Source organism: Rhincodon typus, chromosome 2 (genome assembly GCF_021869965.1).
Source record: "Rhincodon typus isolate 14 chromosome 2, sRhiTyp1.1, whole genome shotgun sequence".
Classification (NCBI taxonomy): domain Eukaryota; kingdom Metazoa; phylum Chordata; class Chondrichthyes; order Orectolobiformes; family Rhincodontidae; genus Rhincodon; species Rhincodon typus.
In genome coordinates this window covers 138,062,590-138,084,082 of record NC_063333.1, presented here as the reverse complement: position 1 = coordinate 138,084,082, position 21,493 = coordinate 138,062,590, and the positions used below count along the sequence as shown (strand labels likewise).

Genomic DNA, 21,493 nt, shown 5'->3' with positions numbered 1-21,493 from the left:
GCCTTTCCTCATAAGACCTTCCCTCCATACCAGGCAACATCCTGGTAAATCTCCTCTGCACCCTTTCCAATGCTTCCACATCCTTCCTATAATGTGGTGACCAGAACTGTACGCAATACTCCAAGTGCGGCCGCACCAGAGTTTTGTACAGCTGCAACATGACCTCATGGCTCCGAAACTCAATCCCTCTACCAATAAAACCTAACATACTGTACTGTCCTTGGAGAAGGAGAGAGGAGTATATGGTAAACGCAAAGTGTAAAATGGCATGTGTGTTTGTGTACGTGTTTTGTGGAGTCCATTATACCTAACCACGGTACGTTATGGGGACCTGGAAAAGATCCACCTCTTCCGCTGTATTATGACATAACTTCCAGACCAAACAGGCCTGTACCTTTAAGACAGTTACATTACATCTCACCATGTGACATTCACTGTGCCTCAGTCCTGCTTTGTCACGGGGTTGGTGTAGATATCTTCATTCAGCTAGTCAGTTATAGGTACACAATGAACGGTGACATCATTAAACACGGAACCAGATTAATATTGTAAACAGTTAGAGTTGCAAAAAATATCTTCAAGACAACAGTCTCACTTAGCTCAATCATCTTCAGCTCACCATCAACAACCTTCCCTCCATCATAAGGTCAAAAGTGGAGTTGTTCACTGATGATTGCACAAATGTGCTGCACCATGTCGACACCCCCCAGATACTGAAACAGTTCGATGTCCAATTGCAGCAAGACCTGGACGATATCCAGGCATGGGCTGAAAAGTGGCAAGTAATATTTGCACCACACAAATGCCAAGCAATGACCATCCTGAATGAGAGAGAATCTAACCATTGCCCCTTGATGTTCAATGGCATTAAAACCACTGAGGACACCCACTATCAACATCCTGGGGCTATCAGTGACCAGAAACTGAACTAGTCTCATGTATCATAGACCCCCTTCATTGTGGAAAGAGGCTATTTGGCCCATTGAGTCTGCACTGACCTTCCAAAGAGCTTCCCACCCAGACCTCAATGCTATGCTCATAATCCCACATTTACCATGGCTAATTAACCTAGCCAGCACATCCCTAGACACTAAGGGCAATTCAGCATGGCCAATTCTCCTAACCTGCACATCTCTGGACTGTGGGAGGAAACCCATGCAGACACGGGGAGAACATGCAAACTCCACACAGACAGTCACCCAAGGCTGGAATCGAATCCAGGTCCCTGGTGCAGTAAAGCAGCAGCGCTAACCACTGAGCCACCATGCCACCCAATAAGCATACAAAGATATAAAAAAAAATGTATAAAATATAAATACAGTAGCAATGGGAGCAGGTCAGAGGCTTGGTATATTGCAGCACCTGACTCCCCAAATCCTGTCCACCATCTAAAAGGAACAAGTCAGGAGTATGATAGCATATCTCCACTTGCCTGGATCAGTGCAGCTCCAACAACACTCCAGGACAAAGCAGCCCACTTGATACATCCACAAACATCCATTCCCCCCACCACCAATACTCAGTAGCAACAGTGTGAACCATCTAGAAGATGTGCTGCAAAAATTCTAAGTAAAGATACAGCACCTTCCAAACCCAGGACCACTTCCATCTAGAAGCACAAGGATAGCAGATACATGGGAACACTACCACCTGCAAATTCCCCTCCAAATCATTCTCTGCCCTAACTTGGAAATAAATCACCATTCCTTCACTGTCACTGAGTTGCAATATTGGAACTCCCTACCTAATGGAAATTGTGGATCTAACCACAGCACATGGACTGCAGCAGTTCGAGAAAGCAGCTCACCACCACCTTCTCAAGAGCAACTAGGGTCGGGCAATAAATGCTGATCGAGACAGTGATGCCCATGTCCCATGAGTGAATTGTTAAAATTAAGAAGGCATTTAGCACGCTTGCCTTCATTGCTCAGTCCTTTGTATGTAGGAGTTGGGACATCATGTTGAGGTTATACAGGACGACAGTGAGGCTTCTGGAATATTGTGTGCAGTTCTGATCGCCCTGTTATAGGAAGGATATTATTAAACTAAAAGGAGTTCAGAAAAGACTTCCCAGGATGTTGCCGGGATTGAGGGGTTTGAGTCATATGGATAGACTGGGACTTTTTTCACTGCAGTGTGGGAGGTTGAGGGGTGACCTTTGGAGGTTTATAAAATCATGAGGGGCATAGATAAGGTGAATAGCAAAGTTCTTTGTAGGGATGTCAATGGAGCGTAATGTCAACAAAGATCCTGAAAAAACTTTCAGATTTCCAAAGTTTAACTGAAAGTTCAGACCAATTTCAGGATATGCAGGCTTAAGTTCATGTCATATCATCAACAGTTAGGTGAAACCATCGACCAATCTGTAGACAGGTATTACTGACAGATCTAAATGTACAGAATATGACCTCACTGAAGCTGGTTATTGCCTCTACACCCATCAAATCATTCAGTAAAGCACTTCTGTACAAACCAAAGATCATATCATTGATGCTGTACTAGAAAAAGGAAGCAAGTTTGGAGAAACTGTAACAGTGCAACAGCATTTGGCTCAGGAAAAGTTATTGCAACTAAAATAGGTTCAGTGAAGCATCCAAATGTTATTAGAGGTGTGGTTTGTCTCACCTGCCCAAGACCATCTATTGAATTTTATGACATTTGCAGGCTATATTTCACAAGAGGACATTGAATTAAAATCTATAGGAAATCCAGTCAGCCCAGAGAAACCTAAAGTGGCAATGTCACAGCATTATTAATCCGGCAATTCTGGTTAATTTCCTGGGGACACAGGTTCAAATCCCACTCCAGCGGCTGGAGGAAATTAAGAGTCAACATTTTTATTCAAAGCTGAGGTAGACAGTTTTCATCAGGAAGGGAATCAAGGGTTATGAGGAAAGGCAGAAAAATGAAGTTAAGGATTATCAGATCAGCCATAATCTCATCAAATGATGGAGTAGACATGATGGGCCAAACGGCTTATTTCTGCTCCTGTGTCTTATGATCTTTCCATTTTATCCTTATATGTTCCAAACTATGTGACCAAAGCATATCTTCTTTGAGATGTTCTCCACAAGACAAACCATGTTTATGGCAGGAAGATCACCGGCATATTTTTCAATCTTCCAAAATCAATTTATCATCCAGCCAGTGCTTTCTTCAATGTTATGATCCCCTGAAACTCACCATATCGGAAGTAGATGCCTCTCAGAAAGTTCTTAGACTATGCCTCCTGTATGGTGGAAAATTAATTGCAATTGGTTCTCAGGAAGACCCACTATACCAAGATTGAAAGAGAGAGACTCTTGCTCTATTTCTTGCTTTCATATGTATCTAAACATGACACAATTAATTTTTCATAGCGAAAGTTAACCAAGAGGTTAGCATGTGAATCCATGTATTGGCCTGGCATTTATAAAGAAATCAATCAATTGATCAGATCGTGTGATCAAATGAGCACAAAGCATTATTGGAAAGAAGGAAGAAAATGACACAAAAGAATGATCAATGAGTATTCGGACACTTATCTTGAACTGAACCAGGTCAAAGCTTAAGAGTTCAAGATTTTCATATGAACACACGGGTTCATGGAAATATACTGAGTCATTGTTTCCAGCCTAGGTCATATAACATTGTAATGAGCAATGGTCAAGTCCTGAACTGCATCAGCCAGACATCAGATAGGATGACAGATCTATGACAAATGGTGCACACACACACACATACATGGTGACAGATAGCATACCTCAGAGCGAAGCTATGCTATCAAGTTGTGATAACTGTATAAGTACTAGACCTATGTCCACCTAGGTATTAACTGAATTATACAAACAAGATATCTAAATACATCCTTGTATATGTTAATCAGTAAAGGCTCCCATTCTTTAAAAGGCAAGTGGGGGAATGTTGTACAATGGTATAAATTCCAGACCAGACAGGCTTGCATCTTTAAAACAATGGCATTACAACATGTGACATTCTGGTATAAAGTTACCCACAGCACCTTTAGTCACATTATGTCATGGAGTCAGCGATATGTCTTCAGTCAGTCATGTGTGTACTATTCGATAACATCAGTAAGTGCATAACCCAGGCTATGTGTAAATTTGTTTATTATTGCTATATAGGCATAGCAAATAAACTTTAAGACAATTGTCTCAACAAGAAACCAATTCTCTGTGGTATGTAGTGTTATGATCCTGGCTGATATTATTACTGGACAAGTCAGATCTGAAACTCAAATCTGACTTGATGGAATTTTTTATTGAACGCATTCTTCTTTCACTGAATGCTGCACATTGGTTTTAGCAATGAAACATAAGTTACTCAGAGAAAAGAAGATCGAATAAAATAAACCAATCTGTAACATAAATTGAAACATTTTGAAATAAAAATACAATATTCTATCTATCTCAAACAGCACCTCTGTACAGTATTCAAACATCTCTATCACATCTATAGGTTTGACTTAACTGTTGGTTTCAATTCTGTCTTGAGAATCTGATAGCCTCTTCCTTGAGTATTCACAAAACGGAGCTTAGACTTTCTCTGCTTCGAATAACCTTTCAGGGTTCTAATCAAACATTTCTGTCTGGAACCCTTACACTGATATAACCCATATGCTAACTTTGCTAAACTAATTTCTTTCTCTACAAAAAGCTGTTTCATACATCTGATTCAATCAGGACTTCTGCAAACTGATATCAAGAACTTTCTAAGCCCTGGGTATTTCTCTTAAGCAAAAAGAAAATCATGATCCTACTAATTTAAAGCAAACTAATGCTCTTCAATATTGACACTATCCAATCATTAAAGTTTCAGAGTGCAAACAAATACCAGTTGACATTTTAGGAACTAACTCTTTCATACTGGTTTCAAGATACTATGGCTCCAGAAATACTGATAAGTTAATCATTAAACCCCCTCATAAACATAGACAAATGCTGCTAGTTCAAAATGGCAAACTTAGAAAAAAGAGATTAAAAAATATACAAATCAGGTTCACCACATCATAACATAAGACCATAAGACATAGCTGTAGAAGTAGGCCATCAGGTCCATTGAGTCCACGCTGCCATTCAATTAGATCATAGCTAATCTGATAACCCTCAAAACCTTCTGAAGAAGGGTCCAGGCCCGAAACGTCAGCTTTCCTGCTCCTCTGATGCTGCTTGGCCTGTGTGTTCATCCAGCTCTACACCTTGTTATCTCTGATAACCCTCAATTCCACTTTCCTGCCTCATCCCCTCAATATTGATTTCATTACTGATTAGATATCTGTCTATTTCAGCCTTGAATATGTTTCATGACCAAGCCTTTGCAGCCCCCTGTGGTAAAGAATTCATAAATTCACTACACTTTGAGAGAAAAAAATCCTCATCTGTGTCTTCAAATGTGTGATTGTTTACTCTGAGATTATGTCCTCTGATGCTAGACTCTCTCATAAGGGGAAACAACTTCCCCCCTTCTACCCTATCAAGTCCACCAATTTTTTTTTTATGTTTCTATAAGGTCGTATCTCATTCTTCTAAACTCCAATGAGTTCAGGCCCAACCTACTCAACTTCTCATAAGAAAATTCCACCATAACTGCGATCAGCCAAATGAATCATTTCTTCAAAGCAATCATATTTTTCCTTAAATAAAGAGGCCAAAACTGTTTGTAGCATTCCAGGTTTGATCGAACTGATATCTTGTATATTCTTAGCAAGACTTCCCTATTTAATGCCCTTTCCTTTTGAAGTAAGAGCCAACATTCCATTTGCCTCCCCAAGCACCTGCTCACCTTGGACAATAGCTTTTTGTGATATATAGCCAAGGACTCCCACATTTTTGCTGCAATTTTCCACAGTGTTGCCTTATTTAAATAATATTCAGCTCTTCTACTCTTCCTGCAAAAGTGCATAGCCTCACATTTTCTCACATTATATTACATCTGCCAAGTTTTTTCTCACTTCCTTAATCTGTCTATATCCCTTTGTTGGTTTTTTGTGTCATCCAAAAACTTGGCAACTTTCACTTTTGACATTCATTCATTTTTATTGCAAATAATTGTGGACCCAGCACTGAAGCCCATGGCACTCTGGTAGTTACAGTTTGCCATCCTGAAAATATCCTTTACCCCAAAACTCTGCACCCTATTAGTTAGCCAATCCTATATCCATGCTAATATACTCCCACCACACCATGTACTCTTAGCTTATTAAGTAGCCTTATGTGCGGTACCTTATTGAATGCCTTTTGTAAGTTCAAATCTATTACATCGACAAATATTCAGTATGGTTGTTCCCTTGCATTTTATAAATTTAAAGCTCTTACTGCCTGTTTTTATGTTCCTTGTTAGTTTGCCTTCATAGTTTAGTTTCTTTTGGTCATCTTTGTTGGCTTTTAAAACTTTCCCAAATCCTCAACAACTTCTTTTTCAACTCCTCTCATTTTCTTCAGGTAAGAGGGGTTGCCATGGGTACCTGCATAGGCTCTAGTTATGCCTGTCTCTTCAAAGGGTACGTGGAACATTCCTTGTTCCAGTCCTATTCTGGCCCCCACCCACAACTCTTTCTCCAATACATCAATGATATCATCGGTGCTGCTTCCCTCTCTCGTCTGGAATTGGAAAACTTCATCAATTTCGCCTACAATTTCCACCCTGCCCTCACTTTCACCTGGTCTATCTCTGACTCCTCCCTTCCCTTCCTCAACATTTCTGTTTCCATTTCTGGGGATAGACTGGCCACTAATATCCATTACAAACCCATTGACTCCCACAGTTACTTGGACTATACATCCTCACACCCCACTTCCTGTAAAGACTCCATCCCATTCTCTCAGTTCCTCCGTCTCCATCGCATATGTTCAGATGAGGCCAACTTTGACAAGGGAGCCTCCAAAATGTCCACCTTCTTCCTCAACCGAGGATTCCCCAGCTCCGTTGTCGACAGGGCCCTCAACCAGGTCCAACCCACCTCCCGCACTTCAGCCGTCAACCCTTCTCTTCCCTCCCACAACAGCGATAGGGTTCCCCTTATCCTCACCCACCAACCCACCAGCATCCACATCCAGAAGATCATCAGACGCCATTTCCGCCACCTCCAGTGAGATGCCACCACCAGACACATATTCCCCTTCCCTCCCTTGTCTGCCTTCCGCAGGGACCGTTCCCTCCGGGACACCCTGGTCCACACTTCCTTCACCCCCAACACCTTCCCACAGCCCTACAGTAGTCCTGTAACCGGCAAAGGTGCAACACCTGCACATTTACCTCCTCCCTTCCCAGTATCCAAGGGTCCAAACATACCTTCCAGGTGAAGCAACACTTCACCTGCATTTCCCAGAATCTAGTCTACTGCATTCGCTGCTCTCAATGTGGTCTCCTCTACATAGGGGAAACAAAGCGTAGACTTGGCGACCGCTTCACAGAACATCTATGTTCTGCTCGCAAAAAAGACCCTGTACTACCAGTTGCCTGCCACTTCAACGGACCACACTGCTCCCTGGCCAACATCTCTGTCTCTGGCTTGCTGCAGTATTCCAGTGAAGCCCAATGCAAGCTGGAGGAACAACACCTCATTTTCCGCTTGGGGACCCTACAGCCCTCTGGACTCAATATTGAGTTCAATAATTTTAGGGCCTAAACTCTCCCATGTCCCAGCCCCCCACCCCACTCCCAGGCCTTGTTACCACATAGCCTGCCATTACACACCCCCTATTGTTAATCACTAACAGTCCCTATTAACAACTATTCACCCTTCCAGCCTGATCATTTGCAACTCCTTTGTCTGTCCAACTGTCTTTCTCTCTGTTTGGGTTATATCCTATCATTTACTCCCTACCCCACCCACCTCCCTATTTTCTGCATATAAACTGATGTTTTCCCAGACACCATCAGTTCTGAGGAAGGGTCACCGGACCCGAAACATTAACTCTGTTTTTTCCTTCATAGATGCTGCCTGACCTGCTGAGCTTTTCCAGCAACTTTGTTTTTGTTCCGGATTTACAGCATTTGCAGTTTTTTTGGTTTTTCTGATTTATCACTAATCTTTTCCCCATTGTATGTTTTGTTTTTCTTTCTGTTCTCTAGTTAACCATGGTCAGTTTATCCCTTTTCTAGAACCCTTCTTTCTCACTGGGAATATCTTTACTGTGAGCCATGAACAACTTTCTTAAATGTTTGCCATCAACTGTCTTTTCTGGTAAACTCCTTTCCCAGTCCACTCCAACCAACTCTGCCCTCATTCTTATGCAATATATGGACTGCATTATTGAAAACCACAAATGCATCACTTTCCACATATAACCATTGGAATTGTGTGAAAACAGTGTCCCATATACACAAATTGCCTTTGGATGAGATTGTATTGCATTAAGTATAATTCCATGGAGAAAGAGTTAATAGTTTGAGTCCAAGGTGACTACTGTTCAGGGAAGTAAAAATATGGTTTTTATGCTGCTGAAAGGCTGGAGGAGGCAACTGGAGTAAAAAGAGGAGCTCAGAAAAAGGCTAGAGAGTGAGAGATTTGATCTCTAATCTCCTTCACCCTCTAACATTTTACTGACTTTACTTCTTGTTCCAATTGCCCTCACCCCTATTTTTAACAGCATAAAACTCAACACTTTCCCACCTTTCTTCTCTGTTCTGAAGAAGAATCAGAATGGACTCAAAACGTCAACTTTGTTTCTTTCTCCACAGATGTTGCCAGATGTATTGAGTTTATTCCAGCACTTACTGTTTTTATTTCAGATCACCAATGTCTTGGTCAGTGCATTGAGTATAGGAGTTGGGATATCATGTTGCAGCTGTACAGGACATTGGTTAGGCTGCTTTGCATTCACTTCTGGTCTCCCTGCTATAGGAAGGCTGTTGTGAAACTTGAAAGGGTTCAGAAAAGATTTACAAGGATGTTGGAGGGTTTGAGCTATAGGGAGAGGCTTGAATAGGCTGGGGCTATTTTCCCTGGAGTGTCGGAGTCTGAGGGGTGACCTTCTTGGGGTTTATAAAATCATGAGGGGTGTGGATAAGGTGAATAGTAAAGGTTTTTCCCCAGGGTAGGGGAATCCAAAACTAAAGGGCACAGGTTTAAGGTGAGAGGGGAAAGGTTTAAAAGACTCATAAGGGGCAAATTTTTCGTGTAGAGGGTGGTGCATGTAATGAGATGAGCTGCCAGAGGAAGTACAATTACAACATTTAAAAGGCATCTGAATGGGTATACGAATAGGAAGGGTTTAGATGGATGTGGGCGAAATGCTGGCAAATGGGACCAGATTTATTTAGGATTTCTGGTCAGCATGGACGAGTTAGACCGAAGGGTCTGTTTCTGTGCTGTACATCTTTATGACTCTGACTTTATAACGCTTCGAACCCCATATTCAGGAGAGTCTGCAGATCAAGCATCAGACTTCTCAGTTATCTCAGAACCCATTGAACGACAGAGAAAGTAAGTAGCCCTTAAATCTGAGGGGTTTGCTTAAAATGGACAGGAAGATTTTAAAGAGCACGGTGGGCTGAGTGGCCTCGTTCTGCGCGCTCACTCTATAAAGTAACAACTGCTAGATGAGCTGGTATCTGGGATGAAATATCTGGGCGCTCGGAGCCCCAGCTTGTATTGGGAAGGGAGCGCTGCGTTCAGATGGAGCTGCGGCAGATCACTGTCACATGGCGAGGTGAGACTCCGCCTTTAGCCCCGGCTCCTCCAATCTCGCTTTCCTGGGAATTTTGGGGAGGGTAAGGAATTACAGCATCTTTGTTGCTGACAGGAGAACGGGATCGAGGGAAGGCTGGAAGCAGCTGAACACAAGGAAGTGTTAAAATGCGTGAGATTGTGCATATTCAGGCTGGACAATGTGGAAACCAGATCGGGGCCAAGGTAGACGCTTCAATCAAGAAGAACCAATCTTCATTTCTTTTTAAAAAGAAAACATATCTTTAGATCAATTTATCTATTGTATACCACTGCAGTGCAAATTTAACGCAGGGGAATCTGAGGGAAAGTCAGCTCAGAAGGCAAAATTGTGCTTTTTGTAAAAAGACATGTGATGATCGTATTATGAAATTTAAATATAGCTTATGTCTTTCGTGGCGCCGAAGAAATGACTCGATCACATGCTATTCAAATAGACGATGCAATATTGGCTTAATGGAAGAAATGCAAAATCTTTCACTGGAAGGAACCAGTCACTGCAGTAATGTTATTGTTCAGACCTCCTCCAGTAAATTGCATAGATTCCAAATTTGATGAAAGGGGAACCCTCTATATATATAGCATGGGGAATAATACGATGAAGATGGACCTTCCTTGTGATTTGAGGTGTAAGGAGGACTGTTTCAGAGGGAGGGAGGAAGGGGATGAGGGTAATGTAGAATGGTGATTTTGCTGCCCGGGATTTTGATGTTAAAGTGAGAGACAGTTTGCTCAATGGCTGTAACGAGTAGACAATGAAATGGCTTTAAAAGCAAGCGCTGCTAGTTGCTGTAGCTGCCTGCACCTGGCCCCAGCCCCTGCGCTAACCGTTGCTTTTTTGTGTTTCAAGTTTTGGGAGGTGATTAGCGATGAACATGGTATCGACCCCACCGGCACGTACCAGGGAAATGGCGGCTTGCAGCTGGAGAGAATAAATGTCTACTACAATGAAGCGGCAGGTACCGAAACCACAGCAAACCGCAGCCCATATCTACCACCTCTTGCCCTTTTTATTTTTGATCAGTGGTTTTTTTTTCGTTGGGTGTTAAGGGGATGGGGGTTAGACTAGTTTCTGTCCGGCTGAGCTCCTCTACAGCTTCTATTCATTATTCATGATCTCCTCCTGGGAGCTGTGCCCTACAGATCAATACATCTCTTCCCCCATCATGTGTTTTCTGCAAAGTGTGGGCGTCTGTGGCTCTCCCAACACACTTAAGGCACAGATAGAACAAAGCACTACATTGTGATTTTCATTGTGAAAATCATCTCATTGGGTACCAAGACCCCCCCCCCAAAAGCATAAAAATTTGCACCATAAAGACACACTACTTTTATTGCTAAGCTTTTAGCAACGTGGGACTGGGAGCAGTGATCGATTAAAGAACGGATTTTTCAAACTTAAACCCAAATGGAACTGAGGGATCCCAGTGGGATTGTCAGATTTCTGCCCATCTGTTATCTAGTGGAGATGTTCTAGTTTTATACTAATAAGATTTTCAGCCTTTTTTGCGAAGGGCAGGGGTAGTTGATGTATTGTTTTGAGCTAGTGCAGGAGGCCATGGGAAAATGCTTGAGGACTCACTGCAGAACAAAAGTACAAAAACAAAATTTCAAAATCGGAAATCCAGAAAGTGCAGTTGCTGTAACATCCCCATCATCAGATCAGAGCCTTGACTGCCAATATATCTGTCGCATCACCTTATGCAAACGTATGTATCCATGGTGTTACACCTTGATCATGAAAGTGTGGGTCCACCATCTGCATTTGCATGTATAACAAATCATATCAGTTAATTCATCTATATGTAAAATGCCTCAGAGATCTTGCTGCTATGCCACATTTAACATTGTAGACCTGCACAGCTCCACTGTGCCATATAGTTGGAGCTAGTTCACATTTGTTAATAGTTTTTCAAAAAAAATTCTTGTCAACTCAATCCTGACTTCAGGTGGCAGCCTCGAGTGTGAACCACTAATAATATGTGAACGTTGGTGGTGGGTATTGGCAGGTTTCTTGACCTCCTTGAAGGAACATTACCCTTCCCTGGGCACTACAAATAATGGTAGCATCTTGCCACCATGTTCTCTCTGGCTTGTTTAAGCAACCATTCATTGGATGAGGGAAAGGCCGCGCAGGGAGTGATGATTTGATATTGTGCCGTCAGACTCTCAAAAAAAAACAAGCTGCAATTAAAACAACAAAAGGAAAATAAAGCACACAAAGCAAAGATTTTCTGACTGGTACACACACACATTATTGGAAAGAAAAGCAGGAGAGGTGAACCCTTATGAATAGTGATTGTCTTTTGGAACTTGCCTGTTTGATGCTACTGCCTAAAAATGCTTTTTCTCAACAATGAAATGAACTGCCTGTATATTGAATAACCACTGCACCATTATTGTAGAATGCTAACAATATTTTTATGCAGAAAACCTCTGCATTTTCTTTTTGCAAAGAAAAAGAAAGAAAGACTTGCGTCTATACAGCGCTTTCACGACATCAGAACATCCGAAAGCGCTGTACAACCAATGAAGTAATGCTGATGGTTTGCGAGGGAAAAGCGAAGTAAAATGTTCCGGGACTGCCTGTACCCGGTAAATGAGATGATAATTCCAGTATTCTCCGGATATTATAAATGTTATTTCAATAATATTTGATTTAACTGTTCTGTAATAATATTGCTATTACATTTAATACATGTTCACAATTATATTCAAGTCTATGAGACAGCGGTGAGATCTTTTCACTGTTTAAGTATTCTACCTCCATCTACAACCCATGCTCTATTAATATAAAAGCAAAATATATGGGTGCTGGGTATCTGAAATAAAAGCAGAGATTGCTGGAGAAACTCAGCAGGTTTGACTGCAAGTGTGGCGAGAAAAACAGAAATAACATTTTGGTCCAATATCAATCTGTTTCTGAAGACAAGTCATATTGAACTCAAAACATTAACTCGGTCCCTGTCTCCACAGGGGCTGTCAGACCTACTGAGTTTCTCCACCCTTTCCTATTTTTTATTACCCGTGCTGTATTCTCTCAGTAACACTGGTGATAATGTGCTGTAGGAACAGGAGCTATTCAGCTGCTCAGCCCTGTTCCACCATTCAATGAGCTTGTAACGATCTGTGACCTAACTCCACATACCTGCCTTTGGCCCGTATCTCTGGAATATCTTTGCTTAACAAAAATATATCTATCTCATATTTAAAACTAACAACTGATCCTGCATTCTCTGCCCACTTGTGAGAGAGAATTCTAAATGGGAGTTCAAAACTAGGGGGCATATTTTTTAAGGTGAGAGGAGAAAGATTTAAAAAGGACGCAGAGAGTGGTTTGTGTGCTTAATGAACTGGTACGTGCAGCTACAGTTACAATATTTAAAAGACATTTGGATAAGATAATAAATGGGAAAGATTTGGAGGGATATGGGCCAGGTGCAGGCAGGTGGGACTACTTTAGTTTGGGATTATGGTCAGTGTGGACTGGTTGGACCGAAGGGTTTGGTTCCATGCTGTATGACTCTAGAAGTGCCCAACCATTGGAAATAAGTTATCTTTATCCAACCTGTCATTTCCGGTTTATACCTTGAAGACTTGAATCAGATCATCCATTAACTTCCTAAATTCTAGAGAAGACAGCCTTAATTTAAATGTTCTTTCCTCATAACTTAACACCTGAAGTCCAAGCATCATTTTTGTAAACCTGCATTGTACTCCCTCCAAGGCTGATATACCCTTCCCTAAGGTGTGGTGCCCAGATCTGCTCACAGTACTCCATGTGGGATCTGACCAGGGTTTTGTATAACTGCAGCATAATGTTTGCATCCTTGTTCTCCAAACCTCTCGATATAAAGTCCTGAGCTGATCAATTCTACCATGCAAGCAGCATACATGTTGGACTAGAAGTCATTTTTTGAAGTCTTGGAATATCTAACACTTCCTTCCCCCCAAAAAAAAACCAACTGTGGGGAGTTGATTAATAAACCCAGTATAAAAGTTAACCACCTGTGTGGGTGTAGGTGCTCACCATTTGGAAATGTCATGAGCATTCACACTTCAAAACACAGCCTGTATTTCCTGCATAAACAGTTGTACCCAGTTATAAGGTACCTGTAAGTAAAGCATGCATTTGTGGGGTGAAAATTTGGGGCTGTTTACTGATGCACGTTTTAGCATTATTGGAGTGGAAGGGTGAGATTTGGCTTATATGCAAAACATGACTTTAAGGGCTGGAAAAATTGGGCCACTTTATATACTGGGTCGACTTATACATCACGAATTATGGTGTTTTTTTAAAAAAGAAAATTATTACATAAGCTGCAAATTTATATTAGGTCAAATAAAACATGTGCAAAGTGGGCTGTACTGAAAATTTAAGAAGACTTGTCCATGAGGAGAGGCTTCACCAGAGGTTTCTCCTTTGTGTTGTCCATCATTTTGGCACCTGATTTTGGAAAAATAACTAAAACTGATCTTAATTTTTGCTGATGCTTTGTGACAATGACAACTTTTAAGGATGAACCTTACTTAATTCTGAAGGCTGCTCATTTTCATAGAGGAACATGCACCCTCTTTTTGCTTTGTAATCTGATTTTAATGGTGGACATGAATATTAATAACAGCTGGAAGGAGCTCACTATCATGAGCTGTGTAGAGAGATGACAGTGTGGGTGGATTCTGAGGGGGTAATTATTAGTTGCTGTGACAAAGTACAAGGTAAAAATAGCGGTGTTTTTGAATGGCATTGTTGAGGGGAATTGAGATGAATTGTCCTGTAAACTAGCAATAACTTTAATCTACTCGTGAGACACTGTGCCCTTTTAGCTGATAAACACTTGAAGATGTATGAGCTGAATTTTAGAGGTGGGGTTGAAATGGTTTTCCAAGGATCTTTGAGGTGGGTTTAGACTTGGGGCGCAGGGTTTAGAGATTTGGGAGTTACAGATGATCAAAGATAGATGATGGAGTACTCCTAAGTAATTGTACATAGTTTAAGTTACTTAGTTAATAGTTTACATGGAATGTTCCAACCAAAACAGAAAGGAAACGCATATAACTCATGACAGGTGATTTACTGATTCTAGAGGACAGACAGTTGGATGGTGCAGAGTGTTTTGATCTCTGCACCTAGCGGAGGTAATGTTCTGCTCAGCGGCCTGTATTGCTTGCATAAATAGTTATGCCCAGCTATTAAGTGTTAGGAAACTCCCCCTTTCTCCATCCTCACCTGTACTCCTCCATCTGAGGATTGAGCAGCTGCCTGACGAGGACTAACCCCTTAATGTGCTTTATTCCAAATCCTGGTCGTTTACCCTGTGCCAATCACTTGGAGGGAGGGGGGCATTGTACCAATCAACAAATACAGGATGGATACTCAAAATACTCAGGGTAGTCCTCTCACCACCTCTACCCACTGCCTGCATCACTTTGAGATGAGATTCACCTTTTAGTTTAGCTCTCACTGAGAGCTAAGTGTTGGCCTTTACTAGACACTTGTACCACTAGGACGGTGTCTTCTAACTCCTTCTCCATTTAGGAATGTCAACATGGAATCCTCAGTCAGGAAACCTTGACATATCTAAGGACTGTTTGACCAGAGAGAGAAAGAAAACTATTTCTCTCCTGAGGCAGACTAATGCTGTGCTCACTAATTCCATAAGAATTCTACATTTATTCCATAAAGTATCATTTATTAAAGGTCTCATTTCTTACTGGGAGGACCGGCACAATGGCTAAAATTCCTCTCAGGCTGGCTTTCTGATGTGTCCCTCTGCCTCCACACATGGAGGTGGGTTCAGAATGCGGGCAGCAATCCACCCATCAGAAACAGGGAGCCACTTTGGATAATTATGGAAGCCATTAGTGGGATCCTTTTGCAGAATTTTGTGCAGCACACGACCTTCGCAGTGTCAGGAGGTGAGAGAGTACTCAGGGCACCATGTGATTCAAGTGTAGCAATCGTTTCGAAGGAGACGATTGGCAATGCTCAGGATGTCAGTGGGCGGATTGTTGCAATAGTGTGTTATCTTCTGGGCATGAGCGAATTGGTTTGCCGGTGCCAGTCAGCCATGCAGCACCTCCGTCATGTGCCTGCCTTCTCTTCCCACATTCACCTCAGCAGCACATGGCATTCTCAATGGGTGTGCCCACTGCTGTTCAACTTGGTCAGTCAGCATGGTCCTCCCACATCCTCAGTCCAGCCACTCCCCTAGCTGGACAAAGCATCCAAAGACGACTCTTAATATCTGTCTTCAGGGAAGATAATGCAAACATCTGCTTAGCAAGTCATAAGTTCAGCTCTCACCATTCTGCAGTCTATCCGTCCTCTATTTTTTTGGCACTAATCCAAAGGGAAATCAGGTCGGTTGTTTAGCAAGTGGCTGATCCAACTGCTTGGTTCCACATCAGCGCCATGATCCTCTGTATACTTTGATGCACTTTGTAAAATTAGAGTGTTAAACAACCCATCACCGTGCATGATCGTTTTCTATATGGCCAGAGTAGAGATAAAGGATAAAGGACCAAATTTGAATCAAGAAAGTTTGAGGTTGATTTAATGTTTCGGAATCGAGCGTGAATACCTGTAGGTACCTTTGAGTGTTCACTTCGAACTTTGCTCTGGGAGCTAAAAATTTGATGAAAGTCCTGATGAGGCTAATTGATTCATCATACCAGTTCCATCTTAGCACAATGCAACTAATATGCACTGACGACGGCTTATAGGTCATGCAATCTGCCAGGAAAGGTAGCTCCTTGCTGTGACCTTGAGATTGAATAGATTCAGAAATCTTAATTAGGGACAACATGATACATGGACAGAAAGAAAATCACAGTGTGAGGCCATTCAGCCCATTATGTCTGCACTGGCTGTCCCAGCATTTAAACTTATTGCCAATCTCCCACCTTTTCCCTATAACCCTGTAAATTGTTTCTATCATCCAGTCATCCAATGCCCTCTTGAATGCTTCAACTGATCCTGTGTCCACCACATTTCCAGCCTGTCCATTCCCTGCTCTATCTACACCTTGTGTGAGATGTTTTTTTTCCCTTTTCACAAAACATTTAAAAACTTTGCCCTCTATTTCTCAATCCATTTACAAGTGGGAACAGTTTCTTCTTATCCGCTCTTTCCAGATCTCTCATGATTTTGAAAACTTCTGTCAAATCTACTTTTTTCCTTCTCCTCTCCAAGGAAAGCAATGCTGACTTCTCCAATCTATCATTGTAACCGAGGAAACTCATTCCTGGAACTATTCTTGTAAACCTCTATTCTGCGCTCTCCAATGCATTCATGTCCTTCCAATGGTGTGGTACTGAAAACTGTACACAGTACTCCACAGAGTCATTGAGCTGTACAGCACGGAAACAGACCGTTCAGTCCATCTCATCCATGCTGACCAGATATTCTAAATTAATCTGGTTCCATTTGCCAGCATATATCTCTAAACCCATCCAGATTTCTTTTAAATGTTGTAACTGTACCAGTCTCCACCACTTCCAGTGGCAGCTCATTCCATACACGCACCACCCTCTGTGTGAAAAAGTCGCCCCTCATGTCCCTTTTAAATCTTTCCCTTCTCACCTTAAACCTATGCCATCTAGTTTTGGACTCTCCTACCTGGGAAAAAGACCTTGGCTATTCACCCTATCCACACCCCTCACGTTTTTCTAAACCTCTACAGGGTCACCCATCAGCTTCCGATGCTGCAGGGAAAATAGCCCTAGCCTATTCAGCTTCTCCCTACAGCTCAAACCCTCCAACCCTGGCAACATTCTTGTAAATCTTTTCTGTATCTTTTCAAGGTTCACAACATCCTGCCCATAGCAGGGAGACCAGAATTAAACACAGTATTCCAAAAGTGGCCTAACCAATGTCCTGGACAGCCGTAACATGACCTCCCAACACCTATATTCAAAGCACCGACCAATAAATTCAAGCATGCTAAACGCCTTCTTCACTATCCTGTCTACCTGGGACTCCACTTTCAACGAACTACAAAGCTGCACTCCAAGGTCTCTTTGTTCAGCAGCACTCCCCAGGACCTAACCATAAAGTGTATAAGTCCTGCCTGATTTGCCTTTCCAAAAAGCAGCACCTCACATTTTTTTCCAGCTGAGCTCTAGTTACAGCTTTATATAAGTTTACCGTAATCCCTCTACTCTTGTACTCTGTACTCCTATTCATGAAGCCTGGAATACTGTATTCTTTATTAACAGCTCTCTCTATCTATCCTGCCATGGGGAGGTGATGGACTGATGATCCTATTGCTGGACTGTTAATCCAGGGACCCAAATAATGTTCTGGGGACTTGAGTTTGAATCCCACCGCGGCAGATGGTGGAATATGAATTTAATTTTAAAAATCTGGAAATAAGAGTCTAATGATGACCATGAAACCACTGTTGATTGTCGGAAAAATCCATCCGGTTCACTAATATCCTTTAGGGAAGGAGACTGCCACTGTCACCTGGTCTGGCCTACATGTGACTCCAGATCAACAGCAATGTGACTGACTCTTAACGGCCCTCTGGGCATTTAAGGATGGACAATAAATGCTGGTCTAGCTGGCAATGTCCTTACCTCGTGAATGAATAAAGAAAACAAAATCTTTACTGACTTATATATACTCCCATATATTCTCAGGTCTCTCTGTTCATGCACACCTTTTATAGTTATATTGTCTTTCTCGATGTTCTTTGAACCAAAGTGTATCTCTCCACATTTCTTTGCATTGAACATTGTCTGCCACCTACCTACCCACTCAAGTTTGATTGAGTGAATAGCATTTGTTTAAATTTAATGCTTAATCTTATTACTTATTGCAGTAGAGGTATGAATTGTTTTTATATTGGGTAACATTGGTTTGTTGGGTTGACACCTTATATCATACTTTTGTTCTGGGGCTTTAAAATCCAGTTGATATTGGAGAAGATGTACATTAAAACAATGAGATTACAGAATATAGGTATATCTTTTCAATCCCAGTGAAAAAATTAAACATCTTTTTGAAATCAGCAAATTTTAATCGTGAATCATCAATGCCTTTGCTACATGGAGATGAGATTATTTCAATGCTGAGATAACCTGAGAATACATGGGAGTATATATGTATATATTATATATTTATATATTATATATATATACACACACACAAGTCATTAAAGATGACAGCATAGGTAGAAAGAGCTGTTAATAAAGCATACAGTACTCTAGGCTTCATGAATGCGAGCATAGAGTACAAGAGCAGGGGGATCACAGCAAACTCATATAAAGCTCTGGTTAGATCTCAGCTGGAGTACTGCATACAGCTCTGGGTGCCACGTCGTTGGAAGAATTTGAATGACCATTCTGAAGAAGGCTCACTGGACCCAAAATGTTAAATCTGCTTTCTCTTCACAGAAGCTGCCAGACCTGCTCGCCTTTTACAGCAATTTCTGCTTTTGTTTCTGATTTCCAGCATCTGCTGTACTTTTGTTTTTTTATTATTCCAGTGCTCTCCTAGCTACCGTCTAGAAGCTTAAGCACATTCAGTCCTCTGCAGCTCTGTTCCATCTCGCACTAAATCCTATTTAACTATCACCCCCATTCTTGCTGATTTACATTGGCTCCTGGTCCAGTGACACTCAGATTTTATAAACTCTCCTCGTTGTTTTCAAATCCTCCATGGCCTGACACTTCCTTATCTCAGTAATCTCCTGCAGCCCTACAGTTCTCTGAGATTGCTGCTACTCCAAGTCTGGCCTGTTTGGTATCCACAATTTCCAGTGCATCCTCATTGGTGGCCCTGCCTTCAGCAGCTCAGGCTCTACACTCTGATATTCTCTCCCTAAACCTCTCCTCCTTAAAGACACTCTTTGGAATCAGTGTCTCTAACCAAGTTGGTCACCTGGCTAATTGCTACCATATAGCCTCACAAATAGATTGGGAAAGGTGTGGAGGGCTAGGAGCCAGGAGCAGGCAGGTGGGACTAGTTTAGTTTGGAATCCGTGCTGCATGACTCAATGACTGTAAATCAGGAGCAGATTTGGCTTATACTACCAATCAGTAAGATCACAGCTGATCTGGTTTTAACCTCAACTCCAGATTCCTCCTTACCCTCAAAAATCTTTCACACTTGCTTTTTCAAGACTCTATCTACCTGTACCTTAAAGAGTATTCAAGCATTCTACTTCCGTCACCCATTGAGGAATGAACTTCCAAATGCTGTCAACACTTTGATAGAGAAAGGTCTCCTTTTCTCTGTCTTCAATGGGCAACTCCTTATTTACAAACCCTGACCCCCTGGTTCTAGAATCTCCCAGCAGAGGAAACATCCTTTCCACATCCGCCCCGTCAGTTTCAAACAAATCACCTCCTACCCTTCTAAACTCCAGCAGATACGAGTCTACCATGTCCAACATTTCCTCATAAGTCAACTCCCAAATCCAGCTATTAGTTAAGTAGACTTTCTTTGAAGCACTCCAATGCAGTTACATCCTTAAACAGGGAGACCAATGTGTGCAATACTACAAATAAGACCTCACCAGTGGCCTGGGTAACTGAAGCAGGTGGCTAATTGTCAAACATTCTTTGATGATGCTGTTGTGAATGGCTTTCTACAATTAGGTAACTATGTAAATGCACACTGTTGTTGTGTGTAAAGATTTATCACAGTCTCCTTTGGTCAAAGAGCGTTTTGTTTTCACTCCTTTTGTTGTCTGTCACTGAAACATTTCAACCAGCAGGAAGAAAGTAGAACAAAATTCCTCTCTAATGGAGACATAAAGTAACCAGTCAGAAATCAATGACTTGTTTCACACCTCCTGCCTGATTTCCTCTCCATCTACATCAGTGCACTGGACAGTCAGGAAGGTAGATACCACAATTTTTAACTATCAATTTGGTGCTTCTGCCAAAGTTGTATGTTTCCCCTCAAAAACATGAGTGCTTTCAGTGCTGGGATACATGGTGGATCTTCATTGTATTTTGTTGGTAAATATTGAATTAACTTTGTTAAGATGAGTTGCGATTAAAATTATTATGTAATTTGTCTTTCTGGGGATGCCTTTTCAAGTAGAATTGCTTTACTTTCATTTTGCTTGGCTCTGATTTTCCGATGGGCACCAAACTCTTACAGACCAGTTGTTTTGGAAAATGGCCTTGCCCAAGTTGGAATGAGCCTAGTTTATAGTAAGTTGTTGTCAGACACTCACTGTAGACAAGTCTCCACTGTGTTTTAAGACTGTATTCATTGCAGAGTACTTCCAAACTAGATATAATCCTGAAACATCATGCCTATACATAATTAGTTAATCAACTTGCATGTGGGGCAATGAAATGGAGGAAGAAAACCATTAGATTCAGAAGTATGATACTGTGCAGATGTAAATACTGCATTTTGACATTGTATATCCGGCTTTAAAGAGATGATCGGTATTTTAAAGAGAATTTTGGTTCTTTTTAAGTAAAATACTTTTAACTTAATAAATTGCAGAAATAGTTTAAAATGGCACAGCATTCGTTTGCAACCTTGATTAAAGTTCTAAACCTTCAATATTTCCTGAGTGTAAGAGGAATTTTACTAACAAATTACTAATTGGAGAGCAGACGTTGATTTTGATCAAAGGGAATAGGAGCAGGAGCAGGCCAATTGGCCCTTCAAGCCTGCTTCTCCATTAAATATGATCATGGGCTGATCATCCAACTTCGTACGCTGTTTCTGTTTTCCCTCCATACCCATTGACCTCTTCAGCCCAAAGAACTATATCTAACTCCTAGACAACAAGGTGCAGGGCTGGATGAACACAGCAGGCCAAGCAGCATCATAGGAGCAGAAAGGCT

The 21,493-nt window shown here is 41.6% G+C and overlaps 1 protein-coding gene across 2 annotated transcripts in view; it reads left to right on the top strand.

Annotated features, from left to right (window-relative positions):
• Nucleotides 1–9,744: 9,744 nt before the first annotated feature.
• The window catches only part of LOC109916023 (tubulin beta chain-like), a 17,164-nt gene continuing 5,415 nt past the window's right edge, over nt 9,745–21,493 (top strand). Inside the window, exons 1-2 of one of the 2 annotated variants that reach the window (XM_048614425.1) lie at nt 9,745–9,856; nt 10,521–10,629. In XM_048614425.1, coding sequence (XP_048470382.1) covers nt 9,800–9,856; nt 10,521–10,629 — 166 coding nt within the window. In that variant the 5' untranslated portion in view covers nt 9,745–9,799. Of the gene's footprint in view, nt 9,857–10,520; nt 10,630–12,225; nt 12,266–21,493 lie in introns of those variants that run through there. The other variant, XM_020515718.2, reaches the window with a different exon arrangement.